Here is a 23456-nt window from a genome sequence, read left to right as displayed (position 1 = left end):
TTCTCCACTATTTTCCACTCCTATTGTCACTCTTGAAACTGTCATACTGTGTCACCTGCTGCTTCTTCCATAGTTCATCTAAAAGATGAATCAAGGATAGGAAAACACGGAGACAGGAAAGTCATGAGTGCCTGAAATTTTGTGGGAGCCCTGAGAGCTATGATCAAAAAGACTTGAGGGGTATCTGGGTGGCTCAGTTAGTTAAGCATCCAACTCTTGGTTTCAGCCCAGGTTATGATCCCACTGTTTGAGTTTGAGCCCTTCATCAGGCTCCATGCTGTGGGTGTGGAGCCTGCTTGGCATTCTCTCTCTCCCTCTCTCCCTGCCCTTCCACAGCCCCCCTCTCTCTCAACAAATAAATAAACTTGAAGAAGAAGAAGAAGAAGAAGAAGAAGAAGAAGAAGAAGAAGAAGAAAGAATGAAGGAGGAAGAAGAGAAGGATGAGGAGGTGGAGGGGGAAGAAGAAGAAAGAAACTTGATGCAATACATTGCTTGCCTGGATAAAGGGGGAAAGGAATAACAAGTAAACAAAGGTGACTGTAAAATTTTGAGTCTAGATAAGCAAGAAGATGATGGTGCAGACCTGGACAAGTCCAGAGGAATATTTGAACTTGGTCAATGACATAGATGTTGACTTTGGTTTTAGAGATACTGATTCATAGCCATAGTCAAGACAATTCCCATGGCTCATTATTGGTGCTGGTTCAAAGCTCAGAGAGATGGCAGCCCAAAGAAACAGGTTTGGAAGTTTCCTTGTAAACATGGTAGCCAAAGTGTGATCACTGTCACTCCAATATTTAAATATTAAGTTATTTTTTAAAATAAAAAGGAAGAGGGGCACCTGGGTGGCTCAGTCGGTTGGGCGTCTGACTTTGGCTCTGGTCATTATGTCACAGTTCATGAGTTCGAGCCCCGTGTTGGGTTCTGTGCTGACAGCTCAGAGCCTGGAGCCTGTTTCAGATTCTGTGTCTCCCTCTCTCTCTCTGCCCCTCCCCTGTTCATGCTCTGTCTCTGTCTCAAGAATAAATAAACATTAAAAAAATTAAAATAAAAAGGAAGAAATAGAATTGCCATTTTGGAGTCTCACAAGAACTGAGCATCATCTCCCCAAAAAACCATTTCTTCAGACCAGAAACTGAGTTTTTATTCATTGTTATTTTTTAAGTAAAATTTAAAATTACAGCATCATAACATTGCAGTTGGAATAGGCCTTAAAATGTTCCTGGTCCAAATTCCTCACTTATATATGGGGAAATTGACCTTCTAGAGAGTCCAGCAGAGTTATCCTTGTCCACTCATGCTGAATAGTGATGCCAGGTATCCATAACCCACTAGTAGAATTTCTGTTCTTCTTTGATCATTTTTTCAGCTACAGTTCAGCTACCAAAGCTTTGCTTTGAAACATTCTACCTGATTAAAAATGTTCTTTCCAATTAAAGTACATACACAGGCAGTGAGGAGACAGGGTAAAATAAGGAGCCAGAGGGTGTGGATGTTAGTCCCATGCAGAAAGAATTGGCTATGTGACCTGAAAGGAGTCATTTAATCTTTCAAGATCTCAGTGTTCTGGGGCACCTGGGTGGTTCAGTCGGTTGGTTGAGTGTCCTACTTTGGCTCAGGTCATGATCTCACAGCTCGTGAGTTCGAGCCCCGTGTCAGGCTCTGTGCTGACAGCTCAGAGCCTGAAGCCTGCTTCAGATTCTTTGCCTCCCTCTCTCTCTGCCCCAACCCACTCGCATTCTGTCTCTGTCTCTCTCAAAAATAAATAAACATTTTTAAAAAACTAAAAAAAGGAAATATCTCAGTGTCCTCACTTGAGCAGCAAAGAGATTGGTCTGAATTAGCTCTGAAATGCCTTGCAACTCTGATGTTCCTGGGTTCTTGGAGGTATCAGCTGTCTCCAACTGGATCCACATTTTCTAATCCCACACAAGATGGAGAGCAGGCCCATTCCAGTATTTGGGGAGGCCCATCAGGACAAGAACTGGCCTTTCTCTGTGGGGGCTGGAGAGGGGAAGCAGCTGAAGCAACACTATCAGTTTCCTTCCCATTCAGAAGAGAACAGTCGAGCTCCTCCCAGGGGAAGCCATTTGGATTTTGACAGTGCAGGGTCTGTCTTATGACGGGAATGGAGGACTACTGTCAAATGAAGGTGCTTAGCGGCTGTGATTCTGAACACAAAATCAAAGATGGAAGGAAATCCAAGAGGTCCTTGGGTCCAGTCCCCTGTCTCTATCTAAGCCTTCCAAGGCAGATGGTTGTCATCCTACATTTAAAGATCTCGAGGGCAGCTTCCCACAGCGCCCCGGATCAACATGTTTCCCTCTCACAATCAAGAAATTCTTCCTGGTATTTAAGTGGAAACACTTTCAGTATAGCACTAGTTTGTTTACCCTTGTCTAGTCCTCAGTGGAGATGAGGAAGAATATTGTGTGTAATAATAACCCTTCTTACACCTGGGAGTGGTAATTAAGTCATCTATTAGCCCTTTTGGGGGGGGGGTAAATATTAACTCCATTTTCCACCCAGTTAATCTTTTTTTGTTTTTACTCCTAGCTGGATTCTTTCCAGCTTCTCCAAATGAGTCTTAAAATAGGAGGATGAAATCTGAGTTCCCACTCTAATTAAAACCTCAGCAATGCCAAGTTTTGTAGAAGGATTACTCTCTAGGCTTTCATTTCATAATTCTCAACATACGCCTGCCTCATATTACAATTTTGTTGTAGTACTTTCCTGCTGACTTGGGGCCCACAGCTATTTTGCTATAGTACTTGTCTCTGCCAGTTGGAGCCCATTTTTGTCCATTTAAACATCTTCCTGCTTTTAATGACCTCCCCCATTCTACATTGTTAAAGGTCGCTTTAAATTATTTTTTTCTAGTTTATTTTATTTATTTTGAGAGAGAGAGGGAGCAAGGGAGGGACAGAAAGAGGGGGAAAAAAGAGAATGTCAACCAAGCTGCATGCTGTCAGCATAGAGCCCAATGTGGGGCTAGGTCTCATGAACTGTGAGATCATGACCTGAGCTGAAATGAAGAGTCAGACACTTATCCAACTGAGCTACCCAGGTGCCCCAGGTCACTTTAAATTCTAACCTTACCTTCTAATATTTGAAGACCTTTTCCTGATTTAGTGCAATCTGAAAAAACATTCTAGTCTATTATTTCATTGAGGAAAGAGTCTCAATTTTCTTCCAATACCCATAAGCATGGTTTGAGCATGAAAAACAATGTAGTAACCCCTTTCCAGTCATCTATTCAACAAACATCTTTTCAAGCATTCATGGTAAGCACTGTGCATACATTGATGGATAAATCATAATTTCTTCATCCATTCAGCAACATGTACATACAATGCACACAAAATGGATTTATAAAGTACCTACTCTTTGCAGGCCTGTGGTGGGTATAGGGCATATAGAAGTGAACAGGACATAAAAGGCTCTTCCCTTTATGGATCTCACACTCTAAGAAAAATGGAGGAGGGAGACAAAACACTCGTCAACCAATAAATAAACACTACTTTGTCAAATCTTGATAAATGTTCTGAAAGAAAACAATGGGACAATAGACATCAGAGTGGTGGCTATCTTAGGAGAGACCTCCCCAGGCAGGGAGGGGGACTCTGAAGACCTTACAGTCTCACAGGGTTCTGCTCTTCTGAACCCATTCCCTCTAGCAATCCAACCTTGTTCATGGTGTCTTCTCCCAGACCCAGAACTAACTTTTGCTGGGATGTTAATGGCTGATAATGTACTTTCCCTAGTTAATTATTTATAGTTCCAAAGGACTCTTTCACGTTCTTTAATCAAAAGAATAGATAAAAGAAAGGAATTTCAGGATATAGGTGTCTTAGTTCCACAAGAAGTTAATAGACATACCTGGAAAACAAGGGTCCAGTGGTCCCTTAAGTGTGGAGAGAATGGACTTCAATAGCATCACATAAATTTCTTCACTGTAGAGTTTCTCACAATCTTGAATAGGTTGATGAACGTTAGGACTCTCCCAAATGGATGTTTACAGCTGTTCCCTAAGCTCTTTGCATGGACTCTGAGAAAGAATATTCTTTGATAAATGCCAGGCTGAGGAGATGTCCTGGATCCTTTGCTGATGTAGGGTTTGGCATTTGGGATATGATTCCAAATCATAAGCACCCAGTGTGCAGGTCAACCTTGGATGTTTCTAAAAGATTTGGTAACAAGATGAGCTTCTCCATGAGCCTGGGACTGTGCTTCTCTTGTTTCCTTAGATCATGAAGCCTTTTGAGAGTCTTTTGAGTGTCTTGAATAGCCTTTTTCCAGGAAAATCCACAAATATACATTATTACACATGATGCAGAGGGGTCACAGGCCTCCTACAAAAATGTGTGCACGGACTAGATTTCTAAGGATGTGTTCAGTGTTAAAATTCTAAGTTTCCGCTCTCAAATCACACTGACCTCTTGGTTCATATTTTTGGTTAGCCTGTGAGTTTTTTGAGACTGGGTGTTCTACCACCTCCCAAACTCCTTCAGCTTTGGCGGAGTGCTCAGTACACAAGGATGCTAATAAGTTTCCCTATGCCTTTAGTCACCTCCTCAGAGGGTCCTGTGGTGGCTGCTGCCTGAGAAACATCCAGGGAGGGTGAGGAGACCCCCCAACAAAGAAGTACCAGCCAACCCTGGGGATACCTGGTTGGCTTCCCAATTAGTGAATGAGATCATTTTCCCTCTGATCTTTTCCAGAAATAGATCTGTGAAGAAAGCGTGCACTGAAATGACCTAGCGAGGCAATGAGAAGGAAGTGACTAGAAAGGGAATTATTAAAAACCCAACTTCTTCTTTAAAAGGGAAATGGAAACAGGGACCTGGAGGAGGGTTATAACTGCCAAGCCAGCAGTGGCTCCTGCTTTCCTCTCCATGCTCCCAATATGGATTTCCTGCCTGCAGGGTACCGTTTGATTTAGAGCTATGAGAGCCTCACACACACTCTCATGAGAAGGGCTTGGAAAAGAAATAGAGCAGCATTTGCCCTCTTCCTGCCACTTCTGTATGAAGGTAGTTAGATTAATTAACCCTGTTTCCTCAGCAGGATTGATCCTGACACTTGCTTGAGAAATTTGATGATTATGTGTAGCCTGACTGACAAATAACAAATTAAGATTTTTCTTTTTTTGCAAAACGGAATGTCCTCTGGTTTATATAACCACCTTGGTTCTATAGGCAATCATCAGTGGCGTATTTCCCTTTCACTCTCCTTTGCCATGAGTTTTGAATGAACCATGAAAGGATGTTTTGATGATGTGGTCCTGAAGGTGTGCCAAAAACCCACCCCATCTTTTTGGCTTCTCTGCATTACCCTGGGAGGTTATAAAGGGTGAAGGCATAGAAAAAGTAGATTTGGGTCCTTGGGAAGTCTGTCTTCTGAAGTAAGTTTTACAATTGAGCAGATTGGCTTGAATACCCACCTGACAATTTTGAAAGCCTAAAAATAAATTGAACCTGGTACTTAGAAAAGGTGGCTTTCAATATCAGAGGACGTCCCTGTGTTTCTAGCTTTCCATGTGGTCGGGGAATTTGTTAAGGCTCTAATTTCCTTCCCTGCGACCTGGCTTGTCTTCAGGTGCTAGCTGGAAGTCAGAATGACACAGACTGTGCAAATAAAAAATGCAGGGAAGGGGAAAAGGTCAACATGTGTTTTTTGTTTCAGTTTAGTTTCTTACTTTTGAGGGTTATGATTTTTTTTTCCTTTTTGCAATAAAACTGGTCCTGCTACCAGACTAACATATGGATACCTTTATTAGGCAATTATCAAAAGAGATATCAAACATTTCAGGAGTTTTTAAAGCGTAAGAGGTCTTTCCCAGAACTCCTGTCCTCATTGGCCCTTTCCTGCTTGCTAGTGTTCTACTAAATCATATATTATATATACCCATTGGAAGTCTGCATCATATATAGGCATTGGCATGGGCATCACCTGAGAACTTATTGGAAATACACATTCTCAGGCACTGCCTCAGACCTACTGAAAGAAACTCTGAGGATGGGGCCTAGTGATGTTGTTTTAACCAACCCTCTAGGAGATACTGTTATGTTGGTCATGTTTTGCACACTGACTGCTTCAGGAACCCCCACAGATTTATAAATCTGAAATTCATCCTTGCATGGAGGTTAGTGGAGACAAATTGTTGCTGGAGAAGTTTTACCATTGGAAATCAAAGGAAATTTCAGATTCATAAATCACTTAAACTTTCAGTTTTCTCATCCAGAAAATGGGGACAATTCCATCTGCCACATAGGGTTGTTGAAGTGGCTGAAGGACAGAATGTGTGTGAATGTGATTTGTGAACTGCCAAGCACTCTATGCAGTTACCCCTGGAGTTAGCTATACAAATCAATAATGCTGAACCAATATTATGAACTGCAGGCTCATGGGAAGCAGGGGCGGGGGGGGAGAAGGGCACAGACAGGGACTGTGTCTCTTCTGTCCTTATCAGTACTCTAAACCCTCAGCTCAAGCACATAATGGCCATTAATTGACTTTTTGCTGAATAATTATAACTAACATTTGGTAAATGTTTACTCACGCACTCATCAAATACCCTTTGAGGTGGGTACATTCTGCATCCCCCTTTTTGGATGAGAACTGGGATGTTAAGTAACTTACCCATGCCCACAGTTAGAAATGGTGGAGCCAGCATCTGAATTTAGGCAAACTGGCTCTGGTGCTCTGACTTCACTGCACAGCCTCACAATTAATCCATGAGTAGTAATGCTAAGGGTACTCTGTGCCACTCACTGTTCCAAGCTTTCCTGGTGCCTTCAGTCATCACAATCTGATAGAGGTACATACCATTATCATCCCCCTTATTAATATAACTTATTCTTATACATGATTTCAAGGAGTAGAAAGTTACGTGAATAAAGACACTGCTATATTTGTTAAAATAAACAGAGACACAGAGACTAGCCCTGATGTTGGATTTCTTCTTACCAAGGTAAAAATATCTTCATATTACATCTCTGCGTGTACTGTTTGTCCATCTGACTTGCCAGTTCACTAATGAATAAACATTTATGAAGTCCCTGATTAGTGCCCAGTGTTGTGCTTCTAGACACAGAGATATGAAACACAGTTTCTGCTCTTAAGATGCTTCAAATCAAGTTTCAAAAATGGGCCAGTCCTCATAAAACAGAAAATAAAGGCCAATAGATAGTTAAGTGCCAGTTATGATGCATAAATAATCATTTTATACCTTCAGAGAGGTTAGAGGGAATGAAGTCTTCAGACAAGAAATTTAACAAGGGCCTGAAAGAAACTCCTCTTTGGGGTTGGATGGGGAGGCCAATGGTCAGGGATATTACTCCCTAAAAGTAGATTGGGCAAGAGTCTGGCATTCCACAGAGACCTTGCACTCAGAAGGAGAACAGGAGGAGAGACTTTTGTCTTTACAATACAAATCCCTCCACTCCATACAGTGGGGTGTGGTGCTGTCTCCCCACCCGAGAGAAGAAACCTCATAGATACCTGGTGGTTTTGAAGATTGAGAACCAGTGTGTCTTGTCATCAATTTCATTTTCCCTGATTTTACTTCTACTTAACAAACCTTTGGATGCCAAGCCCAAGTCTTGGTTACACCCCATGTTTCCTTCAGAGGAAACTGTACTAGTAACTGAAAACAGAAATGGTTCTTTTATTCTAATTCATGGGATGCAGGTAAGATTCCTGTTTGTGCTCCACCTTGGCTGGTGTCTTTACTAATCCTGAGACAATAGCTGGATATAATTCTCTGTTTTGATCCTTTGGTCTTCCCTTCTGGTCTTTATGCAAAGTTGTGGGCTTTCATGAAAATTGGATTGTCTGACAATATCTTCTGACTCAATAATTCCATTCCTGAGGATTTATTCTTATAAATTATCTCAAGGACTAGGAAGTTATGTGCATGAAAACACTGCTACATTAGTTAAAATAATGATAAAACTGGATATAGCCTAAATGTCTAGTAACAGGAAAATGGTTAAAGAAATAAATGATGAAAAATCTACTCAATAAAACATTCTTCTGCTTTAACATTATAATTCTGAAGATCATGTAACAATATGGAAAATGCTTGCAATATAATGTTAAGTGAAGAAAACATGATACTGCATTAAATTTAAGCTGTGACTGTAGCTATGTCAAAATGATGTGTGCATCTGGGTGAGACCTAGAAAAAAATTTTTTTGAAAGCTAGAAAAAAATTTTAAATGAAGATAATATTATTTGTTGAGATACCAAGATTATGGGTAAAATTTCTTTATTTCAATTTCTGCTAAAGTTGTTATAACTTTGGCAATTCAAGAGAATTGGAAACAGGATAGTCTGGCTGCTGCCCCTTCCTCAACTGGAAAGAATCACAGTGTACTGGGTGAGATGTGAGTATCCCATACCCAGCTGTGCCCCAAACTGCAGGATTACACAGACTTCTCTCTCAAGGGCAAAAGCCATGGATGGCATTCCTTCTGATACTCCTGGAATACCAAGTATAAAACTGTCTACTGCATGTGCTCAAGCCTTGGGGTTGGCTGACATAGACAGCCTCACCCATATCCTTCATAGATGTTAGCATTACATGCCTTTAAGAATCTAGCCATATGATTTGGGTCAAGTTACTTAACCTTGTTAAACCTCCATTTCCTCAGATGTAAAGTGGGTATAGTAATAATGTCTATTCCATGTAGTAGTTGCTCTAGGACATAGATGGGAAAAAGACATAAAAAGTAATATTTACTATAGTAGTTTAATAGAAAGTACTCACCAAAGGGAAGCTATGGGTAATGTTTTATTGCAAAAGTCCCCCATTGTTCTAAATGTCAAAGAAATAAGTTTAAATATAAAATGAACAAAAGAATTAAATGCTGCCTTTCAATCTCAAGAGAAACTTGGGTTTAATGGAAAAGTTTCCAACCTCATTTGGTTATATCTTTGGGTCTTATTATAGCTCCTTCTCTCTTATTAGCTCATGATTATTTCTAGGTTTGAGTCTTGTCAAGTGTTCTTGCTGTGTGAGGAGGTTGTCTGCACTACAGTGTTTAAATCATTGTGCAGGGAGTTTACCCAAGCATCAAACAAAGTAGCATGGTCTGCATAGTAACTCTGACATTTGAAGAAATGCATAATTTTAGGCCAGATAGAAGGCTAGAAGAAAGAGACACTGCTGGTGATACCACAGATGACTAACCCAGATGAAGGAGGTGAGAAGTCTGGGAAGCCAAGAGCCACAGCCAAGGACAAGAGAGGAATTTGGTTTGAAAGGAGAGTGTTAAGACATCAACAGCCTGGAAAGAGAAGTCCAGGGTAATTTGTGGCTTGTTGAGTACCAGGAAAAAAGATGTGGCAAAAGAAGGCACAGATGTGGTGAAGAATGCAAGGAATTTATGACGATTCATAGTCTGACTGCAGGAAATGCCTGCCAAGGGCAGGTCTCAGTGGACCGTGGGAGCACTGGTTCAGGGAGAAGATATGTGAAGATCAGGACTTCACAAGTGACCTTTACCAGAGTATCATCTTGAACCAAAAGCAAAGGAGGAGAAGAGGTAGAAGACAAGAAGTTGTTTGAGAATAAAAATAAATGTTAGCAAGTCTTTAGAAGTAATTAAAATGTTTCTAAACCAACAGCCCACCTTTACCTATCACTCTTTTCTTTAAAAGTCATCAACAGTGACTTGCACTCACAGTTCTCTTATCACAAATCCTACTACTCAGTCAAAAAGCTTTGCTTCTCTCCTCTCATCCCAAGTATACAAAAGTTGTTATAAAACCTTGAGGATCATTTCTTCTCATCATCCTAAAGGTTTATACATGCAGTTTTTATACAAATATGCATCTAATCGACATGGTGGGGATTATAGAGACCATACCTATCAGGTGGTCAAAGGATTTGATATTCTCCTTTCCCACAGATGTGGGGGGCTTGGTGTAGTGTTGCAAGGAAGAAGGTACTTGCTGGAATGCTGGGAAGGGAGAATGGAGGCTACCCTGCTAAAAGACTATGCATCAGAAGAGATCTTTTAGCCTCTGAACTTGGGCCCTCACTTCCTGCTTGAGTTAGGACAGAGCTAATTATGCCAAATTATTAGCATAAGCAATGCCTCCATGCAACCTTCCCAGACCCAGATCTGAGCCAAAGAGAGCAGACAGAAAGCAAGTGTTGTGGGAAATAAAATGTCCCACAAGCAGTTTTCCTGGCCCAGAGTTCCTGCACAAAGGAGCCTCCGCAGCTATATTAGCCCTCATGTCCCTTGTTCCTAATGAGGCTAACTAATTCCCCAACCATGGACAAAGGTTTTGTGATAAACTGAAAAATGACTTCCGGGGCAACTGTCTTTAGTTCTCAGAAAGTAAATTCATGGAAGTGAGTGACTGGCCAGAAGGCCAAGAGGCCATTGCTTCAGAGTGGGGTCCCAGAGCAGAGCGATGTAGTTATTCACAGCATGTTTGACTATGTGAGAAAAAAATAAAAATAAAAGAGTTTGGTTTCTCTTTGGTGACTTCTCAATATCACAAGATGAAAGTACTTTTCTTTGCTGAATTTAGTAAAATAAATAAGAGAAACAGAGAATTTTCTTCATTGATAATATTTGTTAAATAGCATTAATAAGTTTTGAAGAGGTAGGCATGGTAACAGTCTTAGATGAAATACAATTAAGAAAAGTTTTTATCTTGGCGATAAGCTACAACTTAACCACACCTCTCTCTCTCTTCTTATTCATAATTTACTTCTTCAACTCAGAAAAAAAAAATACTTGGGGGAAGGAGGTTGGGATGAGTGGGTGGCTAAAAGCTAACAGTTTAGTGATTGCCAGATTACTAAGAAACCTCTTTAGTTGACCTCAAGTTTGCTATCATGTCCAAAGATATATGAAATTATAAAATACAATAATTTGAGGAAAGCACTTAAAGTCTCTTGGTCATGTTTAAGCAATCAATTAAGAGAAAAGAGAGAGAAAATAATAGCGGTTTAATAGAAATTTAATAGAAAAAAAAAAGAAACAAAGGATGGTCTCATGAGTCCAGATTTTAGCCGAAAGTTCCTGAAATAATATAATCACTCTAAATAAATTATTCAGCCTCAGTCTGCATACCTGCTTGGTATTTTGATAAATACTATGACTTTCTTGAGAACTCCTTGTACAGATTTTTAAACTTTAATAACCTTAACATTAGTTTATTTTACTACAAAAGGGAGTGATGTTTGAAAAGACATGTTACAATGGTCATCTTGTAATTTTGCTCTGGGCAGATCTTGGGTACCAAAAGTAGAGATGATGACCTGTCTGGAAGTCTGTTCACTTTATCAGAGATGAGACAACATGTAGTTGTAGCTAGGATTTTCCAGGGAAACTATGTATCTGTCCCTCTGGAAGGAACTGAATATCACATAGGATTCATATACTATTCATAGACACCAAGGAAACCAGTGAAATAAAAATCAGCCACAGCAAGGGTTACAATGTTTAGCCCTTTAGTCAACAACATTAGCAACCTTCCTAGGGCTTGTCACTTACTCATCTTTTGAAGATGCAGCTTCGTGAAGGGTAATGATCAAAGGTGGTGCCCAGGATTTCACGCTAATCCTCATTTCCAAGTGCCCACATAAGTGAAGGCCATGGCTCACTTACTCCTCAAAGCCTTCAGGACCCTGATTTTCAGAATATAGTTTGGTTCTTTCTACTGTTTCAATAGCTCCAATAAATGACTCTCTTTCTTATCCTGTTTCTAATTCACACCTGTATCTTCCTTGAACCGGCTTCTGCAATCCCCATAGATGGTCTTGTCCTCTCCTCTTACTCAAACCCACCTCCACGTTGGACATTCCCTATTTGCCTCCATCAAATTCAACACTGATCCCTGCTTTCCTTAAATTCGGCCTATAAATCTTATTTTCATCTAAAATTAAACCTGACAAAGAGGAAACTCCTTGTTTTCTCATCAAACTTCTCTTCACTATATATTTTCCTATTATTAGGGAGAAGCACTGATATGCCATATACACATTATTGATTAAAAAGTGGATAGCATAACCATCCAGATAATCCTGAGTCATACTGTTAGAAGGAGCACTTGATACTATACGTACTTTGTTTTGTCGATGTGAGAAAACTAAATCTCAGAGAGTTCGGGTGACTTGTGAGTTTGCACAAAGGATCTGAGGCAAAAATCCAATGTTGTTTTCAGTATACCACATTGCCTTCTTTTTATTCCCTCTCTGCATATGGCATGGTTCTAGGTGCTACAGAAACACTTCCCAGGACCTTTCGGTTCAGGAACAACACTGTTCACAACACCGGCATGAAAGGGACATCACACACAACCCAACTGGCACTGAAGTGAGCTCCGTGTAGTTATTTATATCATGTAACGCCCTAACCACCTTTTCTCTCCCTCCTCTTCTCTGTGTTCAGTCTGTCGCTGACTCTGGCTGTTTCTTCTCTGCAGTGATGCCAAGGGCTGTCTCTGCTGCTGTGGAGGCTGCCTTCCAACAGCTCACTCCCTGATGCAGGCCCAGTGCCTCTCCTTACGGGGCCTCCACCTCCCAACACTCTCCTTCAGACACGCCAGACTGCCCTGGCAGCTGTCACCCCCTTCACCTGCCATCCTGACCGTGTCACACCCACCCCTGGGAAAATCTCCAGATGCACCCTGAGCAAAACACAGAGGCCTGAGTGAGGAGACTGACAGGGAACAGGGCCCCTGAGAACGCAAGGCAGGTGCCAAGTTGCAAAGAAAAGAGAAATGATAGACTTTAGAGTGAAACTAAAAATAAAGAGAATGTGTTTTAATACCCTTTTGGCTGATTCATCTTTCTGTGGCACCCGAGAGAGAGGCGTTACCCTCTATTCACCAGTGCCTTATGTTTTGCCTACAAGGCCTCTCTTCTCACATCTGAAAGAGTAAACGAACAATAACAATGCAAGTGTAGGAGATAATGTTGGTAGCATGGCTGCAATCTCCAGGTTGGAGCCAGACTCATCTTACAATTTCCGTCATAGCCTTTCTCAAAAAAAAAATGAGATAACTGAAGTCCATATATGCAATTCCTCAATGTCCCTCCGTATTCTCTCTCTTGTCTGTTTTCATCTCATTCAGGCATGGGTCCAAGATGGAGTAGTGATTAAGTGGGCCTGGTGACACTGTATACTTGCTGACTGCTTATTCCCAAAGTGTGGTTGGCAGGACAGGGAGCCCCACTTTCAGTCATTCCAGGGAGAGAACTAAACACTAATTCCCGTGAAGTCTGCATAGCATCAACTTTTGTGCTAAAATTCATCAGTGGTAAAAACGTCAGTGGCTGTCAATAGCAGGGGAGAAGAAATAGAGGAAGAAGAGAAAAGAAAGAGATGAGGCATGAAGCAAAGTAAAAAGAGAAAGATACATAGGCTGGTTGAAAGTGATTGGGAAACCACTTCTGATCATCTATTTTGCCCATACCCATCTCATGCCTTGCAACACTGTTTTTGAAGTAAGCAGATGGACGTGGATGCTAACAGTGAAAAACTGTTGGGGAGAAATATAAGGTAACAAAAGGTCAAGATAAAGCCCATATGACTTTGCTTTGTTTGACTTGATATGAGGATCCATTCTGAGGGTGTCTATTCCAGATTAAAATTATTTAGAACAGGCTATACAGCATGTAGTTTGAATATCCTTTAAAAAGAACAGTGATTCATTTATTTTAATGGAGAACAGTCCTCCTTTATCTAGAAAGGATCTTTTTCAACCAAACTTTGGAAAAGATGCATTTTTAAGAGGAAGAGAGGAAAAGGATACCTGCCCAGCTAGTTATGTTATCCAACTCAACTCCACTCCATAATAATAATTACTATTATAGCTAACATTTATTTTAGGCTTTACTGTGTACCAGACATTGTGTAAAATACTTCACATACATTATTGCTTGATCTTCCCATCAGTCCTGGGACTGATGTGTACTCTTTTACATATGTCTATTTCATACAACCTTTGAGTCTTAGAAGATTTTGGTGCCTTGCCCAAGGTAAACAGTAGAATAAGTGGCAGAATCCAGGTCTGTCTGACTCCAAAACCTGTGCTTTTAGCCAGTGCACATATTGTCTCCTTCATTGGTATGACTGATGTCACTGGCAGATAATACTCGAATCCCATAATATGTTCTAAATAATTGAAACTACATAACTAGAAAATGGTAGCTAACGTATATAGCAGGCCCAACTGAAGTAATTCAAACATAAAAATGACCTCTTGGCATTTGATTATCTTTTACCTTAGACGTTGATAAACCAAACCATTCCCTTAGGACAACATTTCTGTCCAGCAAAGCATTTCTCTTGCCAAAGTATAATTTTGTTGGCTACATCTATCTCCTCCAAGCCCTGGAATCAGACCTAAGCTAGTAAATTGTGCTGTCCTGGCAAGACGCTCATCCTCCAGGGCATTGTATCAGACTAAAGCAATACATCATGTTGCTTCCCACTCTGTTGGACCATTTATCCAGAGTCCTAAAACGGTAATGTTTCTTCTCTGAGTCTCTAGTTTTCTTGTCCCTGGGCCTTGTGCTTTAGCATCCTGATCTTAGAGATGGAGGCAAATTAAATCGCATTATTTTTACACCTGTCCTTGAGTTGAGGCTTCCAAAAGAAAGAAGGGTTTAAAGAAAGGGGAAGCCCCACAGATCTCTGTTTCATTCCTTTCAGACCCACAGACACACATTCACTTGATTGGGTAATGAGAATACTTTGATCTTTTGGGGTTGTGGGGATTTAGTACCTGAGAAAGAGGTGCTGAGTGGTGGGGGTAGAGGTGGGTCAAATAGGGCCAAGATTCCTAGAAAAGATGACCTCGTCCAACTGAGAAGTATTGGGACCAGCAAACACTGGCAATTAAAAATTAACATAAACCAGAGTGAAATCAATACCAAAATGTGATAGGTTTTCCAGAAAAGTTCATGACATGTAGTTCATAGACAAGAGGACATTTTCTCAGCGTTCACTTTTACAGATGCCAAAGGTCAATCCTACTTGGAAAGATCCTTCTGCAGGGAAGCAGAAATGTATAGAGTCCACTAGCAACATATAAGGCAAGCAATAGGTATATATTTTAGAAAAAATTCTTCAAAAACAATCTTAATTTCAAAGTGTTTTATAGTAGCTTTGATATGATGGTAAGTCACTTGACTCCCCGATACACGTGTATGTATATACCATGTTATTCTAAGTGCATAATGATGTGCCTGGCCTACAGTCATGAAAGCTTCTTTCCATATCTTTACTAAGCACAATGGGACACATATCTCAATAACTGTTTTCATTCAAGTGTGATTTCTACAGAATTTGTTTAAAAGGTAAAATAATGACTCATCAAAAGGCCTTGAGTTAAATGCAAATCCTATGAATTCACCCATCAGTGTATTACATGTTGGATTTGAATAAACAGTCTTATTACAATTTTCCTTACATTAGGAATTCACAAAAGGAGTCCAGTTTTCCATATAAACCCATAAAATGTGTAGGAAGGATTGAGAAGTGATTCTCACTTTTCCACAAATGAAAATAGCAATTAAAATGCTAAAATAGAGACAACTTTAAGATTACTTTTATTTTACCCAACTTTCCTACAGTATACCATGCAAAATTATGTCAACCGAATGATTTTTTTTATGAGACAAGATGGCCCATGGGGAAATGTTGCCTTAAGAAACTAACCATTCTGAGTTACTCTAAATTGTCAACATGCCTGGAGGTTTTGGATAAATAGCTGGTGTAAGAAACCTAATTTTTTGGCTTCTGTAGATTCTCAGTATAGTATTTAATTTTGTGATCAATCATCAGTTAATCAAAGTTAAATGGAAAGTAGCTTATTATTACTTAATAACCCCATCTGTGTTTTCTATCAAACACATAATCATGAATTTTCTAGGAATAGCCAGCTTGAATTGTCTTACTTATTTTTTTCTGCTTTCAAAATATGATTGACTTTAGAACCTACTCCTATTAGCAATTTCTAAAGAATAGTTTTATTCCTCAGAACCCAAAAAGCAGCAAGGTGTTTTTTCAGAACTGGATATTTCTTTATTTGCAAAATGTTTGCATTTTTCATTATTTCAATACTGATTCTTGGGGCTCTTGGGTGGCTCAGTCACTTAAGTGTCTGACTCTTGATTTCAGCTCAGGTCATAATCTCATGGTTTGTGGGATTGAGCCCTGTGTTAGGCTCTGCACTGAGTATGGAACCTGCTTGGGATTCTCTCTCTCTCCTTCACTCTCTCTCTGTCTCTTTCAAAATAAGTAAATAAACATTTAAAAATAATTAAGAAAAAATAAATACATATTCTTCAAATTAGTGTCTCCTCTTGTCACTGATAGGGTTGAAATAATTAAAGTAAAGCTTTCTCAAGAAGAGGGGAAGTTTCAAAGGAAATTAAAATTGGGTACAGCATCCCAACTGTATTCTGAGAAGCCTATAAGAAACACAAGCATATATAGCAACAGTAAAGTTAGTACCATTTTTACTAGTAATGAACAATTAGAACTCTTTGTTCTAGAAGTGATGACCCCAGTTAAATCTCAGAATTACACCTTCTCCTTCAGAGATGGAGGGAAGCAAGTTGCTTGCATCCATGACAAAATGTGAGACTCAGCTAATTGGTGTGGTTTTGATGATGCCACAATTCTGCCCAAAACCCTTGTAACTAGCAAGTTTGCCCTGAAGATTATTGAATTACTCCACTGACCATGCATTATTTAAAGGGAAGTGCTATTATTATAGAAGCCAGCTGCTTAACCATTGGAATTCTGTCTGTTGGCCAACTTTCAAGATACAGCAGTGCACTGTGACTATGCATTATGTCTACACATAGAGCAGTCAAAGCCTAGGTTAGGTGGTGGCCAGCTTGTCTGCTAAGCAATATTTGATGTGCATGCTTTGGAGAAAAACTACTGATAAAATAAATATATAAAATTTCAATGTCAAGATTCTGTCAGCAAGAAAACTTCTGTGAAATTTTATACATGCGTTGTCTCTTCATGCTAATGGTTGAGTGAGTAGATGGTCATTTCTTAATGAAGTGACCAGTACCACAGAACTCTGGGAGTATACTAGTTGTAGAAAGGTCTATCCCTTTTCTATTCTATTTGTTTTGTGGCAGTTTCAAGGGAGAAAAATATTTTAAGACTCTTGGGGAACTCAAGTGATAAATAGAAAAAATAATTTTGCTTTCTAAGTTAAAAAATATTTGAACCTCTTTTTTGAAGATAATGTAAGTAGCTTCCAACCAATATTGAATATTTGGCCTAGAAGGGTTTTCTCCTACATTTCTTTACTTGTTAGAGAATCTTTGAAATAGGACCATGGCAGTCATATGTTGTGTACAATACAGGAGTATGCTCCTAGGATCTCTGGCAGGTGTTCAGACAGCCTTTACTTAACTGTTTCTAGAAATGGGAAGGTCATTACCTTTAAAAGAAGTTTGTCCCATTTTTAATACTTTTGAACACAAATTGCTGGTTTTTTTCTTATACTAAGGCAATATTGTTTCCTGTTCACCTACCAATTCTGACTCTGCCCACTGGAGTAGAATTACATAGTTACTAATGAGGAGCTTTTATTTTTTTAAAGTTTATTTATTTTGAGAGAGACAGAGCATGAGCTTGAAGGGGCAGAGAGAAAGAGAGAGAATCCCAAACAGGCTCTGCAGGGTCAGCACAGAGCCTGAGCTAGAGCACAAACTCATGAAACCATGAGATCATGGCCTCAGCCAAAATCAAGAGTGATATGCTTAACCAACTGAGCCACCCAAGCACCCTACTAATGAGTTTTTAAAGGTAAGGATAGAACAATTCATTCCATCTCATTTAAAAATTAATCATAATAACAATAGCTGTAATTTAGATGTCATTTAAAAAATCCCTATTTTTCTCAAAATTTATACTGGAGCAAATTATTTTACTGCCTTTCTGGTAAACCACATAGTTTCAGACTTCTAGTTTTGACCATACCAACAAATATCATTATTTTTTGTTTTGTTTGTTTTTTAGAGAAAGAGCACAAATGGGGGCAAGGGGCAGAGGGGGAGAGAGAGAGAGAATCTTAAGCAGGCTGCATGCTCAGCGTGGAACCCAACATGGGGCTTGGGATCCAAGCCCAAGACCCTGGGATCATGACATGAGCCAAAGTCAAGAGTTGGACATTCAACTGACTGAGCCACCCAGGCACCCTTTTACTTTGGTGTTAGAAAAAAAGCAATATGTGTATACTTGTAGTGGGAATGCAAAATGGTACAGCCACTATGGAAAACTATGGAGGTTTCTTAAAAAATTAAAAATTTAATTTTCATATAATCCAGCAATTCCACTTCTGGGTATTTATCTGAAAAGAATGAAACGCTAATTTGAAAAGATTTATGCCCCTCTATGTTCAGTGCAACATTATTTACAATGGGCAAGATATGGAAGCAACCTAAGTGTCCATCAATAGAGGAATGAATACACAAGATGTAGTATATAGTATATACAATGGAATATGACTCAACCATAAAAAAACAGTGGAATTTTGCCCTTTGTAACAACACGAATGGACCTAGAAGTATCACACTAAGTGAAATAAGTTAGATTGAGAAAGACAGATAACATACGATTTCACTTATATGTGGAATCTAAAAAAAACAAATGAACAAACAAATCAAAATAGAAACTGACTCACAGATACAGAAAACAATCTGGTAGTTGCCAGAGGGGAGAGGGTAAGGGATGGGCAATATAGGGAAGGGGATTAAAAGGTACAAACTTCCAGTTATAAAATAAATGAGAAACGGGGATGCAATGTGCAACAGAGGTAATAGTTAATAATATTGTAAAACTTTGTATGGTGACAGATGATAGCTAGATTTATCATGATGATCATTTCATAATGTATAATGTTGAATCACTATGTTGTACACCTGGAACTAATATAATAGTGTATGTCAATGATACTTCAATTAAAAAAGAAAAAGAAGTAATATGAGGTATTTGAAAGATAAAGGACAAAACTTTGACCCTCAACTATGGCCTCTCAATTAGTGAGAAATGTGTTTTTTTGTTACATATCTTGATATAGAACCAGAAATCAAGCCTATAGCATACTTCAAAGGATGAATTAAACTTCAAAAGGTCATAACTAAACACTTATTATATTCATATATTCCAAGTGAAGTACAATTAGTCCATTGTAATATTATGAATAGTCAAAGAAAATCATCTCTCTAGAATTATGGTAGCTAAAGACAACCAGTAGTTACATTTATGGTAAAAATCCAAGTTTTTATACCACCATTTCAACAACATTTAAAAAAAAAAGCCAAACAAATATGGACATAAGGTCAATTTTCTTTATGGAGCATTACAGAAAAGTCCTAAATTTCTGTTCCTAAATTCATTGACCTAGAAGCACAGCTATTTTATAGAACTGAGCCATGCCAAACTCTGAGATCAGCTAAGAGAGGTGACAAAGCACATGCCCAGTATGTGTTATTATTTTTGCTATGTTGATGATTACTTTCTATTTCATAAGAGGAAATAGAACTGTGGTGAGTTTCATGGCTATTGAGAATCTCCAAGAAGGGAGTATGCAATACATACAGTGTTTTCTGCCTTCCCAAGATTAAGGTTGGTGTCTTCCTCTAGAAGGAACATTATATTAGAGATGCATGAAATGGAAATGCTAAAGAGGTCCAGGCATTGCAAAGCCTATCCCTCTCCATATTCAACCCACAAGGATGAATTTTGAAATCAGTTGTTTCTGAATTAGCCAAGTTTGAAGGTTTTTGGAATCACCTTTACCACCCTACCTCCAAGCATCAGATTACTATTCTATATTACACAACAAACGAATCCCAATTATGTCTCATTAAGAAATGTATACTTTTGACAAAGAGCAATCATTACCCGTGATGGACAACAGGGATACCTCAAGGTAGGCTGAGTCACTTTCTCCTTCACCCTAAGAGAGAAACCAAAGTGTATCAGCTACTCTCAACTGGCTGACCCCTTCAATCTCTTGAAATAACCACTTAGCAAGAAGTATGTAGAAGTCCTTTGTGGATTACAAAGAACCATGTAAGCTCATTTGTGTCTTTCCTCTAATTTATAGTCCCAGGAAAAGATTATAAAAACAAAAAACAAAAAACAAAAAATATTGTTTACATTGCCCAAGGGACTGGTCGAGTCTCAGCTTGCCAGGGCCCGGCTGGCGAGAAGAACAAGTCTTCTGCACTGGTAGATCCTCCAATGGCAAGTGAAAGCACTGCTGAGGCCTCATGTGGAGCCAGCTGACTGGTCCCTCCCAAACCTCTCAACCATGAGGCACCCACAGGGTTTGCCCCTAAGCAAGAAAGCAGACCCCACCCAAAGAGACCACAAATGAACCCTCACTGAGTTACTACCCCCCAGCTGCCCTAAGTATGACAATAAACCTGCCTTACAGGGAGGAAGCATCCCCAGGCTCCTGTGCCAAACATCAGGAAAACATTTGGGTTTGTAGAGGATGCCATGAATGGTTGGCCCTTCAAGCAGCAAGGCAGCCAGACTAGTTTGGTAGCAGGCCATTACCATGGGTCTGATCTTCCCTAACGAGGGAGTTCAAAATATACATGAGGATTTTGACTTTCAAAACTCCATTCTGAAGAACGGTGTCATTATGATACAAACCTAAGACTTTTTATTTAAAATATAACATTATCTTCTCTGTCAGGAATAAAGATCAAATAAATGCCAGATTGATGAGTTGGATTCTTCTGGATCAGTGGTTCACAAATTTTCTTCCATGAAGCCTGGATATCAGTGCACAAGACCCAGGCCCCCTACCTCCCTTGGGAGAAGAGAAAGCCAAGATCCTGTCTCCCTGCCTTTGCCCAAGCCAGAGCAGTTTCACTTTTGTCTGTTTTATCTATTGGTATATAAGCAATATTTGATTTAACAGAAGTTCTACTGTGACAAACAGTTTACAAAGAATTCAGGTACATTTTAAGTTCCTGTAAGCTTGTTTTGCCCTCTCTTTTAGTTGTAGAGCCAGGAAAAGTGTGTCCAAATCAAAACAAAACAAAATAAAACTAAACCAAAACCTACTTGCCAAGTAAAGAGGTCTAATTGATTTGTAAATATCAAAAGAAATTTGATTCATCATATGCCCTCTGGGCAATTAGAATCACATGAAAGATGGCCACTTAGTTCATTCTGTCTCAGTGTAGTAGTTATTCTATAAGAAAACAGAATTGATTGCTCTGGTCTCTCTAGGGTGAAAGGAGAGGAAGCCCTGTAACACTAATATTGCTACCAATTCCAAGTTCCAAGGCTTCTGGATGCAGTTAATACAAAAGCTGTTTCTTCAGAGACCATATAAGATCCTGGAAAAGGATACTCAGAGAAGGTGAACCAATATTTATTTAGGACCTGCTATATGTCAGGGGGTGTTCTAAGCACCTTTAGTGCATTTTTTCACGTAATCCTTAAAGAACCTTATAAGGAATATATTAAACCTACTTTACAAATGGGTAAACTAGGCCCCAGGAGGCTTAAGTGTCTTGTCCATAGCTACTCAACAGATCTCCGGGGCTGTCTGAGGAACTTGAACTTTGCAGGGAATAGATCTGAGTTTGAGCCCTGGCTCCATCCCTTACTGCATGAATGACCTTAAGCAACATCAGTAAAATGAGGAGCCCTTTGAAACTCAATTTGATGTTACAATGGAAGCAGTTAAGCAAAAGAGTAAACACTTGAGCCACCCTGTGCATAAAAACTATGCAAATTTGCTAAAAAGATGAAGAAAGCTTGAAACATGATCTTCCTTTAATTAATATTCCTAGCAGCCTCCAAACTAAGGGAATATATAAGGAAAGACTGGGTTTGGGCATAGATAAGATCCTTGACTACAGGCTTCTGAGAACTTGAGAATTAACAAAAATAAACTGCATGGTGCATGAGTTAGTGCTAAGGAGTGTAATGCAGAGTCTAGAGACACACTGTGATCCAGAAGAATCTGTGGGATCAGGAATTGTTGGGGAAGCTTCAGGAAGAGGTTGAGGTGTGTAGGTTGACTAGGTGTGGGGAGAGGAGAGGCTCCAGGGGCTGGGTGGAACTGTGAAGATAGCTGATTCCCCTCTAAATCCAGGCCCCTCTGTTTGATTTGTACAGACAAGCCCACGGGGTATGGCTCCAGCAGTCGGAGGGCACCTCAGACAGGCATCGTGGATGAGTGCTGCTTCCGGAGCTGTGATCTGAGGCGGCTAGAGATGTACTGTGCACCCCTCAAGCCTGCCAAGTCTGCCCGCTCAGTCCGTGCTCAGCGCCACACTGACATGCCCAAGGCTCAGAAGGTAAGCCAGCTGGTGGGGAGGGATCCAACATCCTCAAGAGACTGAGGTATCTTATGCCTGTGGGTAGACCAAACAGAAACTATGTCCCATAGTCTCCTGGCTTCCATGTCAAAAAACCACCATTCTCACCTCAGATGTCCATCCCTTTGGTCACTCCACATTGCAAAGTCTCCTTTTCACCGCTCTGGACAGTCTGATACTGGAAGACAATGGAGAACAGTCACTAAATGTGAGCTTTGGTATCAGATAAAACTGAAGTCCTAGCTTCAGCAGTCACCAGCTGAGAGCCCGTGGCCAAATAACATAACCTATCCAAGCGTTAGTTTCATCGGTAAAACTGATACAATACCTACTGCATCAGGTCGTTTTAAGAATTAATAAATACACATGCAATTCTTTTCACGTTCTGCACAAAGTAACTGTTGGACAAGTGTTAGCATCTGTCATAATTAAAATTAATAACAAAGTACATAACTTTTCAAGTCCTGGTATTCTGCAAAGGTGCAAAGAAAAAAAATGTGCTAAAATGGGAAGTATTTGAAACTCACATTCAATGGCAAACCTGATTAAAGAAAAATATATTAAAAGCAGAAATTTCTGTTTGGTTCTCAGAACACCTAGAAATTTCTAATGATCAAAATCTGTAGATGTCTTTTTCTATGAACTAGACTTCAAACAAACCTCAGAGGTACTATTTATGCCATCCAAAGCAACATAAATCATCTAATACACATTAGCCACTTGATAAATTTTGTTGAATGGGTGAAGAAATGAGTAGAAGTGATTAAATTCTAGTGACTAAGTAGAAAGAATGAGAACTAAAGAGCAGGTGGTAGGTGAAGGAGAAAAAATAAAGTGAGGATGGGTGAGTAAGGAAAGAGAAGCTCTCATTAGGGTCTCCTTGGGGGCACTATTTAAAAAACCAAAAACCAAAAACCCAAACAAAAAAAACTGTGGTTTTACTCTTTGGAGGCCAAACTAGCATTGTGCAGAAAGCATAAGAAGAGGAACCAAGAAGTTCACAATGACACATTTACTGCTTCCTGGTCCTAAACTGCAGCTGAGCCTGGAGGAGGACCAGGGAGCTTAGCAGAGATGTGACCCCAGGGAGCCAGCT

General features: G+C 39.7%; 1 protein-coding gene across 4 annotated transcripts in view; it reads left to right on the top strand.

Annotated features, from left to right (window-relative positions):
- The window catches only part of IGF1 (insulin like growth factor 1), a 77582-nt gene that overhangs the window by 32986 nt on the left and 21140 nt on the right, over positions 1–23456 (top strand). For all 4 annotated transcript variants that reach the window (XM_006933975.5, XM_003989177.6, XM_003989178.6 and 1 more), the window contains exon 3: positions 22158–22339. In XM_006933975.5, coding sequence (XP_006934037.1) covers positions 22158–22339 — 182 coding nt within the window. The remainder of the gene's footprint in view (positions 1–22157; positions 22340–23456) is intronic.

Source organism: Felis catus, chromosome B4, assembly GCF_018350175.1.
Source record: "Felis catus isolate Fca126 chromosome B4, F.catus_Fca126_mat1.0, whole genome shotgun sequence".
NCBI lineage: Eukaryota > Metazoa > Chordata > Mammalia > Carnivora > Felidae > Felis > Felis catus.
This window is presented reverse-complemented; position numbering and strand designations above follow the sequence as displayed.